General features: G+C 42.1%; 1 protein-coding gene across 6 annotated transcripts in view; it reads left to right on the top strand.

Moving 5' to 3' along the window:
• NR6A1 (nuclear receptor subfamily 6 group A member 1) overlaps window positions 1–22,163 on the top strand; it is a 228,106-nt gene that overhangs the window by 200,241 nt on the left and 5,702 nt on the right. For 4 of the 6 annotated variants that reach the window (XM_024999571.2, XM_024999569.2, XM_024999573.2 and 1 more), the window contains 5 exons: window positions 5,771–5,925; window positions 7,270–7,497; window positions 8,908–9,162; window positions 16,246–16,367; window positions 20,800–20,952. In XM_024999571.2, the coding sequence (XP_024855339.1) occupies window positions 5,771–5,925; window positions 7,270–7,497; window positions 8,908–9,162; window positions 16,246–16,367; window positions 20,800–20,952 (913 nt within the window). The remainder of the gene's footprint in view (window positions 1–5,770; window positions 5,926–7,269; window positions 7,498–8,907; window positions 9,163–16,245; window positions 16,368–20,799; window positions 20,953–22,163) is intronic. The other 2 variants (XM_024999572.2, XM_024999570.2) reach the window with 1 other exon arrangement.

Below are 22,163 nucleotides of genomic sequence, written 5' to 3'. Positions count from 1 at the left end.
CTGGGTTAAAGGTAGGTGAAACTGGTGGCAAAGAAAAAGCAGTTAAAAGGATTTTATAGGATTTCCCTGGTGATCCAGTGGTTAAGGCTCCATGCTTCCATTGCGGGGGATGTGGGTTCTATCCCTAGTTGGGGAGATAAGATCCCACATACCATGTGAGCCGCCCCCACCCCCCCCCCGCCCCGGCAAGAAAAAAGCGGGAGGCGGGGGGAGAATGTTACAGAAGTCCAGGCAAGAGATATAGACTGGTTTCCAGTAGGGCAGTAATAGTGCAGATTGAGGAAAGGGAATAGATTCAAGAAATATTTAATAGGTAAAATTGATAGCAGTTATCCAGTTGAATGTGAGGGAATGAGAGAAAGACAGGAATTCAGAGTTGTCTTAAGACATACACTGATGATGTATGGGAGGGTTTTCTGTCCTGTGAGCCTGGTATACATATGCAATCAGTTGGATTCTCTTTTTAATCAAACATTTTTATTCATTTATTCAAATCATGTATATGTCTTGCAAATTAATATATTTCACTCTCCATTCATATCTGCTCTATTTTCTGTGATAAAAACATATAACATGAAATATACCTCCCTAACAAATTAAGTGTACAATACAGTGGTGTCAACTATATGCACATTTTGTATAGCAAATCTCTAGAACTTTTTTTTTAAGCTTGTGACTGAAACTTCAATAGTAATTCCGTATTTCTCCCTCCCCCCAGTCCCTGACAACCATCATTCTACTTTCCCCTTCTAAGAGTTTGACAACTTTTGATACATTATATAAGTGGAATCATGCAGTACTTGTCCTTTTGTGATTGCCTTATTTCACTTAGCATAATGTCCTTAAGATTCATCCATGTTGTAGCACATGATAGGATTCCTTCCTTTTTAAAGCTGAGTAATACTCCATTTTTGTATATAGCACATTTTGGGTTTTTTGTTTTTGCTCTATGGTTTTGTTCTATGGTTTTTGCTTTTAATTTTTATTGAAGTATAGTTGATTTACAGTGTTGTGTTTCTGTTGTACAACAAAGTGAATTAGTTACACATATATCCACTCTTGTTTTAGATTCTGTTCCCATTATAGGCCATTACTGAGTGCTGAGTAGAGTTCCCTGTACTGTAGAATAGGTCCCTTTTAGTTACCTATTTTATAGATAGTAGTAGTATAGGAGATTCTCAATCCCAATCTCCCAATTTTTCCCCCACCCATTACCCCTCTGGTAACCATAAGTTTGTTTTCTACGTAAATTCATTTGTACTATTTTTTTTAGATTCCACATAAAAGCTATATCATATGATATTTGTCTTTCTTTAGCTTACTTTCACTTGGTATGACAATCTCTGGGTCCCATCCATGTTGCTGCAGATGGCATTATTTCTTCTTTTATTTCATTCTTTTTTTATGGCTAAATAATATTCCACCATATATATGTACCACACCTTTATCCATTCCTCTGTTGATGGACATTTAGGTTGCTTCCATGGCCTGGTTATTGTAAGTAATATGTAGCACATTTTGTTTATTCATCCATTGATGGACAGTTAGATTGTTTCTACCTCTTGGCTTGTAGTGACAGTGGCCTTGGCTACAATGAACATGGGAGTGCAAATATCACTTCAAGATCCTAATTTCAACTCTTTTGGATAAATACCCTGAGTGGGATTACTGTGTCATATGGTAATTTTCTTTTTAAGTTTTTGAGAAACCTCCATACTATTTTTATGTAGTTACACACCATTTTATGTTCCCACCCAAGTGCACAGGGTTCTAATTTTCCCCATCCTCTCCAGCACTTCTTGTTTTCTTGGGGGTTTTTGTTTGTCTGTATAGTTGTTTGTTTGATTCTGGCCATCCAAATAAGTATGAGGTGATCTCTCATTATGGCTTTGATTTGCATTTCCCTGGTGATTGGTGACATTGAGCATCTTTTCTTATGCCTTTTGGGTATTCATGTGTTTTCTTTGGAGAAATACCTATTAAGTATTTTGCTATTTTTTAATCAGGCTGATTAGTTTAGTTGACTATTGGGTTGTAGGAATTCCCTATATATTTTGAATATTAACCTTTATCAGATACGTGGTTTGTAAAAATTTTCTGGATGGTGCCTATTCACTTTGTTGACTTTGTTTTGCAGAAATCTTTAGTTTAATGTAATTCCATTTGTCTGTTTTTGCTTTGGTGTCATAGTCACAAATTCATTGATAAATTAGGCTTATTGGATTAACACATATGAGCTACTATATATAAAATAGATAAGCAACAGGATAATACTTTATAGCACAGGGAATTACACACATTATCTTATACCTATAATGGAATAGACTCTGCAAAAATACTGAATCATTGTGCTATAAACCTGAAACTAACACAATGTTGTAAATCATCTACTTCAATGTAAAAAAAAAATTAGTGTCAAGAAACTTTTTCTCTATGTTTGCTTTTAGGAGCTTTTTTAATTTTATGTTTGTCTTTAATCCATTGAGTTGCATATAGTGTGGGTAAAACTCTAATTCCATTCTTTTGCATATGGATAGCTGGTTTTCCCAGAGGCTCTCCTTTTCCCATTGTGTAGTCTTGGCAGCTTTGTCAAAGATATTTTGACTGTATGTCTGGGCTTATTTGGGGGATCTGTATATCTGTCCTTGTGCCAGCACTTTACTGTTTTGATTACTTTAGCTTTGTAATATGTTTTGAAATCAGAAAATGCAAGGCCTCTAGCTTTGTTGTTCTTTCTCAGGATTGTTTTGGCTGTTTGGGGTTCTTTGTGATTTCATATGAATTTTAGGATTTTTTTTTTTCTGCAGAAAAAAATGCCATTGGAATTTTGATAGGGATTGCATTGAATCTATAGGACACTTCAGAGAGTATGGAGTTTTTAACAATGTTAAGTCTGTAAACACAGGATGTTTTTCCATTTATTTGTGTCTTTAATTTCTTTCACCTCCTTAGTTAAGTTTATTCCTAAGTATTTTATTCTTTTTTAATGCTATTGTAAATGAGATTGCTTTCTTAATTTTCTCTTCAGGTAATTCATTGTTAGTATATAAAAATGCAACTAATTTTCCGTGTTGGCTTTGTATCCTACAGCCTTGCTGAATTCTTTGATTAGTTCTAATAGCTTTTTGGTGACATCTTTAAGACATAGAAAGACTGTATGTCTTGTGTGAACAGAAATAGTTTTACTTCTTCCTTTCTAACTTGAATGGCTTTTCTTTCTTTCTTTTTTTTTAAATTTGCCTAGTGCTCTGCGAGGACTTCCATTAATATCTAGAATAAATGTGGTAAGAGTGGGCATCCTTGCCTTGATCCTAATCTTAGAGGAAAAACTTTCCATTTTTTATCATTGGGTATGATATTAGCTATGGGCTTTTCACATATAGTCTTTATTTGTATTTGTTCATTTTATATTTAGATACAATAGAAAGTTTATCCATTGGGAAGAATTCTTAAGCATTTCCTCAATGAAAACCTTCCTCAGTATTACCTAATGTTCCTTTGTACCTTCTGTGGCTCTCTCACCATGCCAAGGGATCTTCAGTCATTTACATCTACAGACTCTCTCCCCAGAATTGAGGAAGCTGATGCTCAGAAAAATCTGTTTCATCTGTCATTGCATTTGTGGTTTTGATACTGGACATATAATTTTCCTTTTAGTCTTTTTCTGTTTCTAGGTGGTATGTTAGGAAGAGAGAGCTGTTATCTCCAAGTCCTTAATTGTACTTAAAAAGGAATAGAATTTCCACTTATTGAGCACCTGTTGTGTTCATGCACTTAATAATTTTATCTTAGATTAACCTTCCAAGTCTATCTGACTTAAACCTGTAAGATAGTGAGGTTTGCTCCAGCATCTAGTGAGGGAACCAGGAGCTAAGAGGGAGTGTTATTATCTCTGTTTTACTGATGAGGGAGTTAAGGTTCAGAGAACTTGAGTGATTTGCTCAACAGTAAGTACCCAGACAGGAAATGTGGATGAGATTTAAACCCAGATTCAGGCACTCCCACTCGCCCCATCTCCTGTTCAAGGCATTAGTATTGTTCAGTGTCCCAGGGGACCCGCAGGGAGGGACTCTATAGTCCAACTTTGACTCCAGCCAGAATCAGCAGGATTTCGCCATAACTGGCCCTTCTCACCAAACTCAAGTACTTTCATGCCCTCCATGCTCTGGTCTTGCTCTCACCACCATCACTGAGGCTACACATTCAGAGCCTCAGTAGATATTTTGTAGTTTGATGGCACCATTTGTCTTCGCATGTCTCATAAAATGTAAACAATGTTCTGTGTTCTACGGACTTCTAAGAAAAAAGATTTGGGTTGGTTTGGTTTTGGGGGGTTTTTTTCCTGCCTACGTGTGACTGAATAAAAAAAGACAAGCCCTCTAATTCAATATGCAGTCCAAGCTACTTAAAACCAATCACTCAGCTTGAGCACCAGGTAAACATTTCTTGTTTTCCCTCCAAGTCCTCTGTGTTGGCTGGCTTCCAGTTCTAAATGTCTCCTGTGTTTATGACTGGAGCAGCTCTAGGTTCCCTCATAGGCTGCTGCAACAAAGAAGTATGCAATTTCGAGTCAGATAGACTTGGGAGAAAATGTCCTCTCAGGCTTTTCTTAGGAACAAAAAGCAAAAATTCATCTGATTTTTCCTACTGAACACTCACTCTCATTCTGTGTGCTGACTTTAGCCACCTTGGCCTCAACCCTGGGTTAAACACTTCATGGAAGAAGTGTTTGTCCACTCTCTGTATGGCATTGTCGTTAGAGCACTGGACTGCATACATGGCTGCTCCGGCCTCTTCCTCAAACTCCTGCTCAGACATGGGCAGGTCAGTTTGCTTGTTGGAGCTGTAATTTCTTTTATTCAATAGGCTTAGAAATGTCTTTCTTACTAAGAAAACTTGTGTAAAGGTGGTATAGTCAGTACTTAATAAGTGGACATTTATTCATTTATCCATCGTGCATTTATTTGAGTACTGCTTTCTTCTAGATCCTGTCATAGCCTGAGGTTTTATTGGGGATATTTTTGTGATACATTATCCAGTGGTAATGAAGATGTTATTGTCAACCTTCTATAATAGTTACTATCTGCTAGGCTCTTTTCTAAACATGTATTAATATATTAACTAATTTAATCCTCACAACAATCCTATACGATACTTACTATTATTCTCTCCACTATACAGATGAAGGAACTTAGGTTTACATAATTATATGACTTGCTCTAAGATGGTACAACTAGAAAGTGGCAGAACCTGGATTAGAACAAAGGTGATTTGACTGTAAAATTCAAACTCTCTAACTGTTATGCTATTCTGTCTCAGAATACATGGAATTATATGAGTGGATAGAAGAAAGACCTAAAATTCTATCTGTAGTTAGTAATAGAAGGATTCAAAATGAAGGTGACATTTGAATTGGATCTTAAAGGGCAAGTAGGAGTTTGTTATTGAAGAGTGGTGTTTCAGCAGTAGGAAAGACTAGATGAAGGACAAAGAGGAATGATGAGGAACCTAGAGGCTTTGTGTCTTGAGAGGAGGGGAAATGGGCAAAAGGAAGGCTGTGGTGAGCCATAGTGCTGGTAGGCAAGCAACCAAGCTGTCCTAAGATTATGAGAGAAAGACCTGAAGTATGGGAGTGGAGGGGAGGAAATTTGGTTTTCTCTCTAGAGAGTTCTAGGAATCCCCATGAAGTTTAAATAAGTTCTCAGTCCTAAAAAAGGAACAGAGAGTATCCTGAGCACTCAGTCTAACATATATCAATACCTTATCAAAGATATCAGAGGAAGAGATCGAAAGGATTATGTCTGGGCAAGAATTTGAGGAAGAGGCCAATCATTGGAGCAACCATGGTGACAGCGACCACAGTTCCCCTGGGAACAGGGCTTCAGAGAGCAACCAGCCCTCACCCGGCTCTACACTCTCCTCCAGGTGAGCTTCAAGGCAAACCCAGCATCATCTGGGGATCACTCAGAGTGGACTCGTAAGCAAGCAGCCTCTGGGCTGGGCTGATATTCCTGCCCATCTGTCTCAGCCACTGTACTCTTGCTTCCTCAGGCTTTTGGGGTAGGAGTCAGGATAATGCAAAGCAGCATTTTGCAGCCATATTTTAGCTAAAGACCTGAAAAATGTTGACATTCTCTTGCAGACTGCTAAAGTGCTGTAGCCACTATTTGTGTCCATACTTTCTTCACCTAACAGAAAGACATTTTAATTGTAGCTCTTTTCTCTTGGCTATTTTTTCACTTGGTGGGGGGTGGGGGGCGGGAATTGACAATTTTGGACTAAGCTATCATTTCTCTGCCTCAGCAAGAATGAAGATTTTCACATTACAAATTTTAAGAAACAGTGAAAACTTTTCAAGTTAGTCAGATTTGCTGGTATCATGAAATAACAGTTTTTGAAGACTCTTGGTTCTAGAATGGTATCTCAAGTTAGCTGTTAGGTGTGAAATATAACCATCACCAAGGAAGATTCTTTTCTCCAGAAATCTCTACAATAGGACATTTTTTATAAAGGCCAAATAGTAAATATTTTAGGCTTTGCTGGCCATACAGTCTAGGTCTTACAGACCTGCTTCTCTGTTGTTACATTGTAGTGCAAAAGCAGCCAGAGACAATAGGTAAATGAATGAGCATGGCTGTGTTCTAATAAAGCTTCATTTACCAAAACAGGCCATGGGCCATAGTTTGCCAGCCCTGTTACAGGAGATTCATCTAGGTAATATTAGTTGACTGAATGGTTAGATTTCTCCAAAAAGGGGGGAAGATAAGAATGTGCCTTTTTCTTGATATTTCATTATCGTTTTTATTCATTCATTTGTTCCCTAGTTTGTTCCTTCCTTTGAATGTCCAGGGAGTTGTTGCCACATGCCAAGTTCTTTGCTTGGTGCTGATTTGTTTTGTGGTCTGGCAAGACATTTAGCCTGTCTCTGACTTAGTTGTCCTAGCAGTATAAAATTATAAACACCTTGTCATCACAGTCTATGAATATTCTGTGAAACTCCCCAAATGTGGCAAAGAGATCATGTAATCAATATTTATTCAGTACAACTCTGCCAGGTCCTGAGTGTCCAAAGGTGAGCCACGCCTATACACACTTGCACAGAGTCCCCATTGAGTAGGGGAGACATACATGTTACCATTGACTATGGTCCTGGCTTACTGAAGACAGAGAGCATAGCCAAAGAACACCTGAGCCACCTCCTGGCTCACTTCCTCTGAGGAGGCAGTGGACCTGTGATGGTTCTGCTTGACATGAGACTTTTCTCTCCAGCAGGTCTGTGGAACTAAATGGATTCGTGGCATTCAGGGATCAGTACATGGGGATGTCTGTGCCTCCACACTATCAATATATACCGCACCTTTTTACCTATTCTGCCCACTCGCCACTTCTGCCCCCACAAGCTCGAAGCCTGGATCCCCAGTCATACAGTCTGATTCATCAGCTGGTGTCAGCCGAGGACCTGGAGCCATTGGGCACACCCATGTTGATTGAAGATGGGTGAGTGAGCCTTGCTGTATTTAGCCCTGCAGCTTCAATGTGGTCCCTTCCCCACCCCCACCTTCATCCCAGGCTTCTCTACCCCAGGCTTTGAAATGAGTCAGGGTATAATAAGTGATGACTCAGGCATCAGAGGACAAATTTGTGCTTATCATTGAAGTCAGTGGTCTCTTCATTTTTCTCTTGAACATCTTTTCTCATAGTACTGGAGCTATTTATCTTTTCCTACGGAACTGGGATTAAAGGGCTTTTGTTTCTGATTGGATTTAGGTAAGCCAGACCTTGGAATGGGTTTGACCACTTCTGTGCCAGAGATGAGCTGTAATTCTGGATATAATCATACTTTAAGTTTAGGCTTCTTAACATAGTACTGGTTGTGGCCCGTCTGTATCCCTAGTCAACATACTCAGGGGTAGCCTAGTGCCATGTGCTCTGTGTGCAGGCCTGGGTACGTGGAAGAAATACTCTCAATCCTGTCAGCTCTGCTTGAGTAGATAATAGTTCAGCCATTTAGGCCTACCCATTGCTGTACTCAGTAGTCATTTGACCTGGACCATAGGCTCTTTCAGTGTTATTAAGCTTAGATCTCCTCCTTTGCCCCGCCCGCCCAAGATACCCTGAGATTTCTTAAGCTAGTCTCCAGTTTCAGAAGAGGAAATTCAATTATCTTCCTATAGGGAAGACATCAGTTGAGTTCAGTTCAGTCACTCAGTTGTGTCTGACTCTTTGCGACCCCATGAAGCCATCATCAAACCTTTACATATCGGGTGTTGGGGTGTGGAGAAGAGTCACACCACAGGGCTTTGAGAAAAAGATAACTGGGACCCAATTTTAACCTCCAGCCGAGAGATGAGGAAGGCCCTGTTCCTTCCGTGGCACAGTAGCTTAGAAGGGCCGAGCAACTCTAGTTTCCTGAACTCTCACCACCAGGGGGTGCAGTGAGAGCAAGAAAAGCTTCTGAATGTGTTGTATTCTCTTTCAGCTATCTTGCCCCGAGGCTCAGTTTTACGTCAACCCGTGTATTGAGTGGGCACCAGAGGTACCCTAATGGAGCTTTCATTGCCAAAACTGGTGCACGAATGACTGGGAATTTTTTTGTAACACGTGAAGCATTAGTGGACACTGACATAAAAAGTCATACTCCTGACAACTGCCCAAATGTCTAAGCCTCCTTTCCCCTTTGTAACCTTTTCTTACCAAACCTACCCCTCCAGCCCTGAGCTTGCTGCGGGCCCCAGTCCTATCCTTTTATCATTAGACTGAATTGAATGGAGCTGGAGATCCATGGTCAAGGGCAAAGAGCCCACTGCCAGAGACCCTTTGTGCCCTTAGGAGTATCCTCCTCCTCGGCCCCCATCCTCACTGCTTTGGCCACTTGAAGTAACTTTCCCCTCTCCATACCCCCTCCAGATATGCTGTGACTCAAGCAGAGCTATTTGCCCTGCTTTGCCGCCTGGCTGACGAGCTGCTTTTTAGGCAGATTGCCTGGATCAAGAAACTGCCTTTCTTCTGCGAGCTCTCAATCAAGGATTACACGTGCCTCCTGAGCTCTACTTGGCAGGAATTAATCCTGCTCTCCTCCCTCACTGTTTACAGCAAGCAGATCTTCGGGGAGCTGGCTGATGTCACTGCTAAGTACTCACCCTCAGATGAAGAACTACACAGGTGAGAGCTCCTTGCTGGGGAGGGACTCTCAGGCAACCAGACCATTGTCATCTCTGCAAGGCAGGGTGCCTGGCACTCCACAGGATGAGCATTAAAGCCACCCGGGGGTGGGCACGAATCTTCACTCAGATGCTGACTGACTTGTAACTTTGGTCAGATCTCTCATCCTCAGGTTCTGAATTTATAAAGTAGGGTAGTGACAATAACCGCCCCAACAGAGTAGTTGCAAGGAAAAAATGATAATGTGCAGCAAAACTTAGCAAGTGCTAAGCTGTTACTTTGATCACATCTGGATTACTGAGTTAATGTATCTGGAAAAAACAGAAATCTGAGATTTTCCTGTAAGGTGAGGGGCTGTGAACTATCATTTACAATCCAAGAACAGGACCCTGGAGTTATTGTAATACCTACTGTGTGCCAAGCACTGGGCTTGGTATTTGACATTATTGTCTGTCTTTCTCACAGCCGCTAGCATTATAGGTGTTGTTATGCCCATTTTATAGATGAGAAAACTGAAGTTTGGAGGGACTTGCCCTTGAGGGTTTTAGATTTGAACCCAGTGTCTATATTTGAATCTGTGCCTGCCCAACTGAAATCTTAGGCTCTTTCACTGTATCTCAGATGCAGTAAGATAAGATCATGGGACTGAAATACTGAACTCTCCTTTCTTGATGTTTTCCACTGACTAGGATCCTTCTAAACCCCTTGCCTAGAGCAGGTGACACCCCAAAATCAGGAAAAAAATGATTCATTGATACATTTCTGACTTGCTGACTTATTTATGTGAAAAACAAAGTTTAAATCCTATTTTAATATTTCACCTTTACTAGACAATTTAAAATAATGGAAGTCATGACATTGTAGAACACCAAGAAAGAAAAGAAAAGGTACCTCCGTGGAAGGAAGCTGGAGAAGGTGGAATACCAGCCCCCAAACTTCTCTGCACGTCTCCCTCTGCCACTTCATCATAATAAGCTGAGACTTGGGCTGGGAACAAAGCTCCAACACCTTCAAGGGCCCTTTGCATAGCTGAGGGATAGAAGAGTCTGGGTACTTTCTCCACCAGTTTTCTAATATTTCCTTACTAATGATGCTTACTGTCTTGATGGTAATCTGTAAATGACAGGAGTTTTAACCCAGCTGACATTTTGTCCTCAAACAGAGCTATCTGATTTTGCAGATAACCTAACCCCTTGTCTTGAGCCTCTAATTCACTCGTTTCCATCAATCTCCTGTCTCCTGCTCTGGGCCAGCTGAGTGTTTGGATAGCCTAAGCCAGCTCTAATATTGTCAGAGTTTGCAGAGCTGGCCCAGTGAGCTTGGCCTCCCTGTTTGCCTGGAATCCACCAGTGCAGCCTGAGGCTGTCTAAAAAGTGTTTTCTGCCCTCTGTGGGATGATGATTTTTCTCAAACCCTCTTCAGGTAGGCAGGGATCACTGACCCTGAACTGACTGTGCGGGGTTCCCTGGCTTTATGCTTCATAAAAAACACCCTGTCCCACTCTTTCCAATCCCTTGAGCTGAAAGAACAAGGCAGGGACCAGTAACAGCTGAAATAGTGAGGGAAGTTTTACTTTCTACAAAGGGCCTTTAGCAGAGAGAATCTAGAGCTCCACTATCCAGCATAATAGCTGCTAGCCTCAAGTGCCTGTTTACATTACTTAAAATTAAAAATTTAGTTCTACACTAGCCACATTTCAAGAGCTCTGGAGCCACATGTGGCTAGTGGCTGCTGTATCGGACAGTTGCAGATACACAATAGAACATTTCCATCATCATAGAAAGTTCTGTTGAACAGTGCTAACTCTGAAACATGAGTTGCAGCTGAGCTCTCAAGTGAGTTCTGAGGATAGGAAATAGATTCGTTGTTAGTACTCCCACTCCACTATGGAATTCTTCAGTGGAAAAATACAAGTTAAACGTCAGCATGTCATTTCTGATGTGACGCTGATTTATTGAGCACCTTTTGTGTGTGCTGGGAGGAGAGGTGTTGAGATAACATATGGTGCAGACATGCTTTCTGACTCTGAGATGAAAGCTCATATTCTTGATTTAGGGGGTTGTGGGACAAATAGAAGCAGATAGAATCTACAGTTCAGGGTGATACTAGTGGAGATTGAGGAGGGCGTATGCTGCTGCTGCTAAGTCGCTTCAGTCGTGTCCGATTCTGTGCGACCCCATAGATGGCAGCCCACCAGGCTCCCCCGTCCCTGGGATTCTCCAGGCAAGAACACTGGGGTGGGTTGCCATTTCCTTCTCCAATGCATGAAAGTGAAAAGTGAAAGTGAAGTCGCTCAGTCGTGCCCGACTCTTAGCAACCCCATGGACTGGAGCCCACCAGGCTCCTCCGTCCATGGGATTTTCCAGGCAAGAGTACTGGAGTGGGGTGCCATTGCCTTCTCCGAGGAGGGCGTATGAGGGACTGTGAAAGCATAGACTAGGGAATAAGTACCTCTACTTGCATGATCAGGGAATGCTTGCCAAAGAGGAGAAGACTTTTGAGCTGCATCTTGTAGAGGAATTTTTGTAAGCAGATTATAGAGAATAGGAGGCAGGCAGGAGAATAACACAGAGTCCTAAAAATTAGAGAGATTCTGAGTGAGTGGTTTGAACATGTAACCAAAATGCAATCCTGTGGATTAGAGTATAGGGAGAATACATCTGAGAGTGAGAGAAATGAGGGGAGGAATGACAGGAGAGAAAGATACAGGAAAGACAAGTCATCGTGGTACTCAAATGCTAATCTAAAAAAAATTGGATTTTATTGTGTCAGTGGTATTAAGTCATAGGACATTTTAAAGTGAAGCAATTGCGTGTCAGGTTGCATTTTACAAAGATTGCTGTGGCTATAGAGTTCAGGATGGGTTGCATGGATAAGGCTAGAATACAGTGTAAGAAGCTGGTCCATAGCCCAGGAAAAGTCAACAAGTCCTGGACAAGGCAACAGTGACAATGGGATTAGAGAGGGCAGCACAGAGTTAAGAGATGCCAGGGAGGTAAAGTCAGTGGGAGGTAAACCTCAGTGAGTGAAGAAGTTGGGATACTGCCAGGCAAGTGGGCACCAGTTCTCTTAACCAAGATAATGGAGCCTGGGAAGAGAGATACGCCTGTCTGAGATTGACTCAGAGTCTGAGATGCATGTGGAACTGCCCAGGAGGCCAGAGGAAATAGAAGGACAAGAACCTTTGGAATCGGGCTCATCACTGTAAGGCAGTCCCCACTCTGCTGGAAACCCAGACTGTGGAGTCTGTAATTGGCCATAGCTCTTTCCTACCTTGCCTGCTCCAGCATTACTCCCACTCCCCCAAAATGCCTTTAGTTTTTCACAACTGCTGAATGCACGTGAGTTCCTGCTGTCATGAAAAGACTTTTCTCAGATGATACATGACCACCTCCTTTTCTTTTCTCAAATATTGAATCAAATTTATGGTGCCCATTTTCCTTAATCAGGCTGTTATCAGACAGTGAGCTGGGTGAATTTGATTTAAAGCAGATTGTAGCACCAGCCAGTGACTGCTCCTGGCCCTAATCAAGACTCCTTCACTCTTAGGAGAAGATGCCTTGCACTAGATGGACTTTAATGGGCATGTCTATCTTGTGAGCACTAGCTCCGTTTCTGCTAGATCTCTGGAAAGTTGCCTGCTAGCTTCCTTGCTAAGGCCCTAGCTGTAGGTTCAAGGAAACTCAGTCTTGTCTTTTGGTTGTGATAACAGAAGTGATGCTACTGCTGCTGCTGTTAATAATGATAATAGCTAACGATTAGAGACTGTTTATTGTGCCAAAATCCACCTTAAGTGCTCTACAAACATTATTTATTTAGTCCTCACCACTTCCGTAAGGGACCATACTGATATTATCTCTGTTCCACACATGAGGAGCAAAAGTTCAAAGAGTGAAAACTCAAGGCTGCAAAGCTAAAAGAGATGGAGTTGAGATTATCACCTTGATCTGTTGTGCTCCAAAGCCCAGACTCTACCATTGCTACATTTTTTAGCCTTCTCAAAAGTTTGACTTTCTGTCCTGCAGCCACAGTCTGTCTTCTCATCTTGGAGTCTGTATGAGTGCTGAGATGGCAGTTCCTCTAAGGCTGTGGCCGATGACTGCCTCTGGGAGTAGGTGCATTTAGATGAATGAAAGAGAGACAACTGGGCCTTTCAGCTCCCTTAATGGGACATAACTTACACAGTGTCAGCTTCAATTGCTGACTGAATGGTCCAGTGGTTTGGGGGATCCTTGCAGGCGTGTTTTCCTTGTCCCAGCATGCTTGTGTAATGGTAACCTAGAAGAAGAATGGGTGTGTTTGTCCTGCTTTCTGCCTTTGAGTGCTGATAATTTGTAGACAGGGAATACAGGGGCGTTAGAACTGTGGAGTGGGCAGATGTGGAGGAGGCACGGCTGCAGGAGAAAGCAGGCCCATGGAACAGAGAACAATTTGTTTATCAGGGGGTGGGATGCGGGGTGTGGAGGAAAGCTTCGCAGTCAGGCTGTGGAGACTGAGTGGGGGCTGCCGGGCTGGCTGCCAGCCCCCCACCATGACTGCCAGGGGTCCATGATGGTTGCCTGTCCTAGAAAACTTGGGAAAACGGGTATGTGCTCTCCCCAAGCGAGAGGGCAGAGCTGGGTCATATACCCAAGCCAGGCATGTGGGAGTTCTTTTGTGTCCCTCAGGTCAAGACTCAACTAGGAATAGGTTTGGCATTGCTGTCTGGGGGACTGGCTGCCAGCCACACACCTGCAGGGTCTGCAGAGCCAGAGTGAGCACTTGGGGCAAGAGGTTACTGATGAGGGGAGAGCACGTTATCTTTGCTTGCTACACTGCTTGGCCACCAGACAGATGCTGACACTGCTGCTTTACTTGCATCCTCCTCTTTCATGCCCTACCCCATCCCATCTCCTCCCTACCCCTCCACACAGATACTAGTGGGCATTTTCAGTAAAGACCTTTTACGTCTCAAGAATAGAAGTAGCTGGCAAAGTACTGTGATGAGGAGTGATCTTCACCCCCCGGGCACACTGCCTGCTGCAGGTCTCAGCATCTTGGAGGCAGTGGAGGGGCTGTTCTGTGCACTGCAGCAAGTGCAGCACCCACTCTGGGTTGGGCGCTGAACTGAGTTGCTCTGGGAACACAGACCTCCTGCAGTGGCCTTTCCCAGTTGCCAGTTAAGAACAAGACGGTCAGGAGATGGACAACATAATGCTGAGAAAGCAACAGGCTTGGGATGAGAAAACGTTCAGCCTTGGCCCCACCACCACTTACTTATGTTATTCACTTGCAACGTTGGGGAAGACAGCTCTTCTGCATCCTCATCCCTAACATGAAGGTGGTATTACTTATCTCACAGATTATCAGATTTTCAAGAAGGTAAAATATAAGACCACAATAAAGGTATGGTAAACAATCTGTCTGAGCCATTGTTTCCACGTGTGAACAAAGAGGATTATAATATCCATTTTGTGAATTTATTGGGAATATCCAGTGAAATAATGTATGTAAAATACTTAACTAAGTATCTGGCAAGTAGCAAACACTCAACAAATGGTAGAAGAGTAGATATGGTTATTATAGTGGTTATTAAGTATAAATCTATCAACCAATCTGGGAAAGTATTAGTAAAGTTGTAAAAGCCATTGGGCCAAGAGCCAGAGAGAAACAGAGTCAGCCATGCTGGTTCAAATCAGTGAACTGACTGGGAGCCAAGCCTTGAGGCAGAGGGGCGGGGCTCTGGATTGCGAGTCGCTGCTGCTGCAGCTCCCCCTGCTGCTTGAGAAGTGCAGGTGCCTCTGGCCCCAACTAGAGCCAGACTTTCCCCAGGGAAGAGAAAATGTCCTGCTTGCCCAGGAAGCCAAGCCCTTGCAAAGCCTTCAGAGTCAGCACAGAAAGCAATAGGACCCAGACAGCAGTAGAATATCCCCAGGAGTTCTGGACCCTACCCAGACACGGCCTTCTTGCCTGGCAAGGGGCTACAGTACCCAGATCTGAACATGTCGCCAGGAAGCAGCTCTGCAGCTAAGCACCTTCTCTGTGACTCAGCTGTCTGGAACAAGAAGACTAGACACTGGGCCTGAACCCAGCTTTTATAGACTCCTATTTCCCCACTAAGTCTTTGCCTTCTTGGTTTGGGAGTATCTCCATTTTTGGTATAAGATATTCCTCACTATGACCTGGAATATTAGTCCCCCAGCCCAGGGCTCCTTTGCCTAAAACTTGGTCTTTGCCTCAAGGAACTAACTTCTCATCCAAAGAAAGCAGCATGGTCAGCATTGAGTCTTCTCTGCTAATGGAGGGCACTTCGGATTTTGAGAAAAACAAGATCTTAGGGAGTTGGCCCAGATTCAGGGTTCTCAGTCTGTTTCAAGCTAGCCATGTGCTTATGGACCAGTCTCCTCTGTTCCTTGAAACTTCAGTGTCTCATCTGTACAGTGGTAATTGTAATCTCACTTAGCCCATAGGACTGAGAACATTAAATTAAATGAGATCATACATATAAAGTACCCAGCACAGAGACTGGCATGACATGGAGGCTCAATTTATGTTTCCCTCCCTCCCTAGCTGAAGTCAGGCCTGCCAGTAGCCCTGCTGGAAACAGTGAACTTAGATACAGTCAGCAGCTTTTTTCTTCATTGTGGCAGTTGCACACATAGAGTCACAACTCATGGTAGCTGCCATTGTTACTGAAGGCTGCATCACAGCAGCAGTATCTTAATGATGTATTTCTCTACATTTACATTGAGCCTTGCACCCCAGGCAGGCAAGCGTTATTTACAGAAGAGATCCTCAAAACTTAGAGGGGTCCAAGGACTTTCCCAAAGTCTTAGAGCTTGTATGTGATGGAGGAGGATTTGAACTTGAATTTGACTGACCCTAATTGACCTTGAGAACAGCAGCTTGTATGAGCTGCCTTGGCCTCTAGAGAAACCATGAATTCACCTGTCCTTCACAAGTGCTTCTGGATTCCCATTTCCCCCAAGCTCAACCTCTTTCCTGTCTTATCTGCCTTAAGGAGCTGTAGGAGACTTCTGTCTCCCTTCCATTACCTCCACTGGTAGTCAGAGCCCACTATTAACACCTGTGTCTATTTTCCAGATTTAGTGATGAAGGGATGGAGGTGATTGAGCGGCTCATCTACCTGTATCACAAGTTCCATCAGCTAAAAGTGAGCAATGAGGAGTATGCTTGCATGAAAGCAATTAACTTCCTAAATCAAGGTGAGTAACTGAGGATAGGAAGAAAGGACTTAGTTTTCTTTGGCCAGCAGATATTTGCCCTCATGATTCCCCCCTACCCCCTTTACCCTCAGGCCTGTGGCATCATACAGGTACTGATCTTGGAAGTCCTACGCTGCCCTCCTCATCACCCTGCCCCACTGTAGTGCAGGGCATGGTTTGGATTTTTTTCTTCAAACCTAAATGCCACAGCCTCTATAACTCATAGAGGAAGGAAGAGGATTTGCTTTGTTTAGTCAGTTTTAGTGCATTTAAACACAGACACCAAGGACAGTACATGCGTCATTTAAAATATGCACAAGTTTACCAGTGACTGAAGAAGAGCAGAGTGACTGATGAAACTATGGGAGGAGATAAGGAATCTGTGACAAGCTAGCAGTGGTTCTGACGGGCCCCTTCAGGGCAGAGTGGAGGTGCTCAAAAACTCACGCCCATATCAAGCATGGCTTTAGTTAGAAGAGTGGTGATTGTGATTTACATAGAGTATTACCTGCGAAGTGGCGTCGTGTAGCTGCTGGTAACCAGAATATGCAAGAGAATTTGTGTTCCCTTTTTTCCAGAATAGCATGTGAGTAAGCTGCTCAGAGTGGAACTGGGCTATTTTGCTGCCTGTGACATTGAAAGTGGTCTATTCCTGTATTCAGTTTCCTAGTCCAGAGACTCTTGATCCCCTCCTCTTTGCCAACTCCTCCCTTGGTACTAACTGAACCTCCTCCTCTTGCTTCCGCACCTTTTATGCATTTGTCTGGTGTTCTGTGTGCCTCCCTTAGGCCAGGCCCTGTGTCAAGCATTAAAGACATTGCAATAAATTAGATCCCAGGCTCCTGGCCTCAAGAAGTACACATTCTGATGGCACTTGATACATTGCTTGAGCCTCAGATGAGGGGAGAGGGCCTTCCCTGGTGGTCCAGTGGTTAAGACTTCACCTTCCAATGCAGGGGGTGCAGGTTCGATCCCTGGTGAGGAAACTAAGATCCCGTGTGCCTTCTGGCCAAAAAATCAAAACGTGAAACAGAAGCAGTATTGTAACAAATTCAATAACGACTTTAAAAATGGTCCACATTTTAAAAAAATCTTACCAAAAAACACCCTCTACTGCTTAAATGGGAAGAGATCAGTAACAACTACTTGGAGAAAGAGAAATCTGATAGTAGGGCCTCAAAGGCAGGGTAAGATTTATATAGAGAATATTTATTAATATATTCTGTGTATGAAGAAAGGGGATTGTGTGTGTTTATATGTATATGAACGCTATAATATATACACATACATGAGAAAGACATCTACAGGCACGCCTTGGAGGTATTGCATGTTTGGTTCCACACGACCACAGTGAAGTGAGTGTTGCAATAGAGTGAGTCACATGTATTTCTTGACTCCAGTGCCTATAAAATTTATATTTATACTATGCTGTGGTCTATTAAGTGTGCAGTAGCATTTTGTCTTAAAAAACAGAGTATATACCTCAAAAAAAAAATTGCTTTATTGCTGAAAAATGCTAGCCACCATCTGAGCCTTCAGTGAGTCATAATCTTTTTGCTGGTGGATGGTCTTGCCTCAGTGTTGATGGCTTCTGATTGATCAGGGTGGTGGTTATTGAAGATTGGGGTAGCTGTGGTGATTTCTTAAAATAAGATAGCACTGAAGTTTTCCACATGAATTCTCTTTTTCTTTCATCAGTGTATTCTGTATAGCATGCAATGCTGTTTGAACATTTTACCCCCAGTAGAACCTCTTCCAAAATTGGAGTCAGTACTCTCAAACCCTGCTGCTGCTTTATCAACTAAGTTTATGTAATATTCTAAATAAATCCTTTGTTACTGTTTCAACGGTCTTTACAGCTTCTTCACCAGGAGTAGATTCCATCTCAAGGAACCAGTTTCTTCATTCATCCATAAGAAGCAACTCATCTGTTAAAATTTTTTTCATGAGATTGCATCAGTTCAGTCCCATTTTCAGGCTTCACTTCTCATTCTAGTTCTCTTGCTATGTCTACCACATCTGCAGTTACTTTCTCCACTGAAGTTTTGAGCTCCTCAAAGTTATCCATGAAGGTTGGAATCAACTTGTTTCAAAATCCTGTTAATGTTGATATGTTGACCTCTTTCAGTGACTCAGGAATGGCCTCTGAAATGGTGAATCCTTTCCAGAAGGTTTTTGATTTATTTTGTCCATATCCGTCAGAGGAATCACTATCTGTGGGCAGCTATAGCCTTAGGAAATGTATTTCTTAAATAGTAAGACGTGAATGTTGAAAAGACTCCTTGATCCATGGGCTGAAGAATGGATGTGTTACAGGCGTGAAAACAACATTAATCTCACTGCACATCTCCATCAGAGCTCTTGGGTGACCAGGTGCTTTGTCAGTGAGCAGTAATATTTTGAAAGGAATCTTTTTTTCTGAGGAGTAGTTCTCCACAGTGGACTTGAAGTATTCAGTAAACCAGTAAATCAGTAAATCAGATATCCTGTCATCCAGGCTTTGATGTTCCATTTATGGAACACAAGCAGAGTAGATTTAGTGTAATTCTTAAGGGCATTAGAGTTTTTGAAATGGTAAATGAGCATTGTCCTCAACTTAAAGTCATCAGCTGCATTAGCCCCTAACAAGATAGTCAGCTTGTCCTTTGAAGCCAGTCATTGACTTCTACTCTCTAGCTATGAAAAGTCCTAGATAGCATCTTCTTCCAACATAAGGCTGTTTTGTCTGTATTGAAAATCTTTGTTTAGTGTAGCCATCTTCTTTAATTATCTTATTAGCTAGATCATCTGAATAACATGCTGCAGCTTCTATGTCAGCACTTGCTTCTTTACCTCACCCTTTTATGAAGACCACGTCTTTCCTTAAATCTCATGAACCAACCTCTACTACCTTCAAACTTTTCTTCTGCAGCTTCCTCACCTCTCTTAGGCTTTATAGGATTGAAAGGAGTTGTCCTTTCTCTGGACGAGGCTTAGGCCTAAGTATATTGTGGATGGTTTGATCTTCTATCCAGACCACTCAAACTTTCTCCTTATCAGCAATAAGGCTGTCTTACTTTCGGTTACTTTTGTGTTCACTGGAGTAGTGCTTTTTAATTTCCTTCAAGAAATTTTCCTTTGCATTTACAATTGCTAACTCACAAGAGGCCTAGCTTTCAGCCTGTCTTGACTGTTGACATGCCTTCTTAAACTGAGCTTAATCATTTCTAGCTTATGATTTAAAGTGAGAGATATGTGAGTTTTCCTTTCACTTGAACACTTATAGGCAATTGTACAGTTATTAATTGGCCTAATTGCACTATTGTTGTTTCTCAGGGAATTGGGAGGACCAAGGAGAGGGAGAGACACAGGGAAACAGCCAAAGGAACAGTCAGAACACACAGCATTTACTGATTAGGTTCACCATCTTGTATGAGCATAGTTTCTGGCACCCCAAAACAATTACAGTGGAATGGCACCCCACTCCAGCACTCTTGCCTGGAAAATCCCATGGACCGAGGAGCCTGGTGGGCCGCAGTCCATGGGGTCGCTAAGAGTCGGACACAACTGAGAGACTTGACTTTCACTTTTCACTTTCATGCATTGGAGAAGGAAATGGCAACCCACTCCAGTGTTCTTGCCTGGAGAATCCCAGGGACGGGGGAGCCTGGTGGGCTGCCGTCTGTGGGGTTGCACAGAGTCGGACACGACTGAAGCGACTTAGTAACATCAGAAATCACTGACCATAGATTCACATAACAAATCTTATAATAATGAAAATGTTTGAAGTATTGCGAGATACCTAATGTGACAAAGAAACATGAAATGAGCAAATGCTGTTGGGAAAAATGGCACCAATAGACTTGCTTGGTACGGAGTTGCCACAAACCTTCAATTTGTCAAAAATGCAGTATCTGTGAAGTGCAGTAAAGCAAAGCACAATAAGACAAGATATGCTTATATGAAGAAAAAAAACAAAAACTGGAGGGACCCAAGAATGCCAGTGGCAACTAGAATAGAATAGTCTGAGTAGAAGCACACAGGAGACCATGTGTGAGTGTGTGTACAAGCATGAGAGTATAGGTGTCAGCATGATTTCTGAATGGGTCCAGCAAAGAGCAAATTTAAAGCTATTGTGAAGGATAAATTGGGAAATTATTCAGTCTCTTGTTCAGCATCCACTAGTTTTGTGCCAAACCCTGTGCTGGGAGCTGAGTATGAAGTTGAGAAAGATGACAGCCTAGCCCTCAAGGAGCTCAGTCTAGTGATAGTCCTTGACAATTTTTTCGTTTATCTAATTTCTCTTCTCTTACCCAGAGCTTTTATTCCTCCATGTCAGAAAAAAAAAAAAAATCCCCTGTTGAGACAGTGTTTAATAACTTTTCAGTGAAAGATACACATATTCAAGGAGCTGGCGGAAGTCCCTCCCATTTCCTGTGGTCTTTTTTCACAGATATCAGGGGTCTGACCAGTGCCTCTCAGCTGGAACAGTTGAACAAACGATATTGGTACATTTGCCAGGATTTCACTGAATATAAATATACACATCAGCCGAACCGTTTTCCTGACCTCATGATGTGCTTACCTGAGATTCGCTATATTGCAGGTAACGGGTCCTGGGCTTCCAGTCCTTCCTTGGTTTTCTTAACTTGTGAAGGGAATGAGGAAAGTGTTTTCAGGGATGCTGATGCCAGGCCCATCACCAGCTGAATAAAAGAAGTACTAGCCCTGCCCTCAGAAAAATTTACATTATAATGAGAAGTTTATTTTTTCTTTGTAGGGAAGAGAATCTAACATTTCCTAGGCTCCTGTAAAGTGCAGGGTACTTGGTGGCCTGTTACTCAACTTCAGAACAATTTCTGCAAGACTTGTGGTTGACCACTCTATGGATGGGGAAACAGGCTCAAAGTTTTTCATATTAACTTCATTTCCTGAATTATATACCTTAAAAGGGTGGGTTTTACAGCATGTGAACTAACTATATCTCAATTTTTAAAATTAATTTTATTGAGTAGAATTGCCTATAGGTTTTTGAGGATCTTTCACTTAAAGTGGTGTCTTTAAAATAATTGTCAAAGATCCTGTGTTCACAAAGCAACTTCTGTTGTCGTTGTTTTGTGATCTTGACCCCCTTCTGAGCTTCTTAACATTTAAATAAGTCCATTTCAACATAAAATCCTGGCTTTTACTGTTGTTGTTTTACTTCGTTTGGTAAAGAATCTTGTTTACTGTTATCTTGCACATACTGAGGGGCAACTCAGAATTGTGATGTCTGGGCTAAGATTGTTTCTGTAAAATTAAGGAATGTATTTTTGAAGGGAAAAAATGTTCAATCTATTAAAATCAATTTTTAACTTTTGGGCCACGGAATAGTCTAGGAGATATGACCTGGACCTAAATAAACTGGTAGAATTTTAGGAGTGTTTTGGTAGTTTATGTCTCAGCATTTTCAAAACTATGTTCTTCCAAACAAGATATGAATCAGGTGCTTTATGAAATAGAGAGAAGTTAGTAATTATACCCCACTCTCCCCCACAGAACTGACAGAGTTGTCAACCCTTTGACTTACATGGGAAGCTTTTAATAAATACCCATGCTTGGGTTGCACCTCTAGAGATTCTGACTTAATTGATAATGGAGTGGAGCCTGGTCATCAGTATTTAAAAAAAAAAAAAACTCCCCGGTAACTCTAGTGCTGTGTCAGGGAGAACTGTAGCCTCAGATATTTACAAAGTATATTAGCACACTGCATGCTCTTAGAAGTCCTCCAGCTTAAAACAAGCAAACCTATTTTAACCCTGAATTTCTCAATTTATC

The sequence above is a fragment of the Bos taurus genome, chromosome 11 (assembly GCF_002263795.3).
Source record: "Bos taurus isolate L1 Dominette 01449 registration number 42190680 breed Hereford chromosome 11, ARS-UCD2.0, whole genome shotgun sequence".
Taxonomy (NCBI): Eukaryota; Metazoa; Chordata; class Mammalia; order Artiodactyla; family Bovidae; genus Bos; species Bos taurus.
This window is presented reverse-complemented; position numbering and strand designations above follow the sequence as displayed.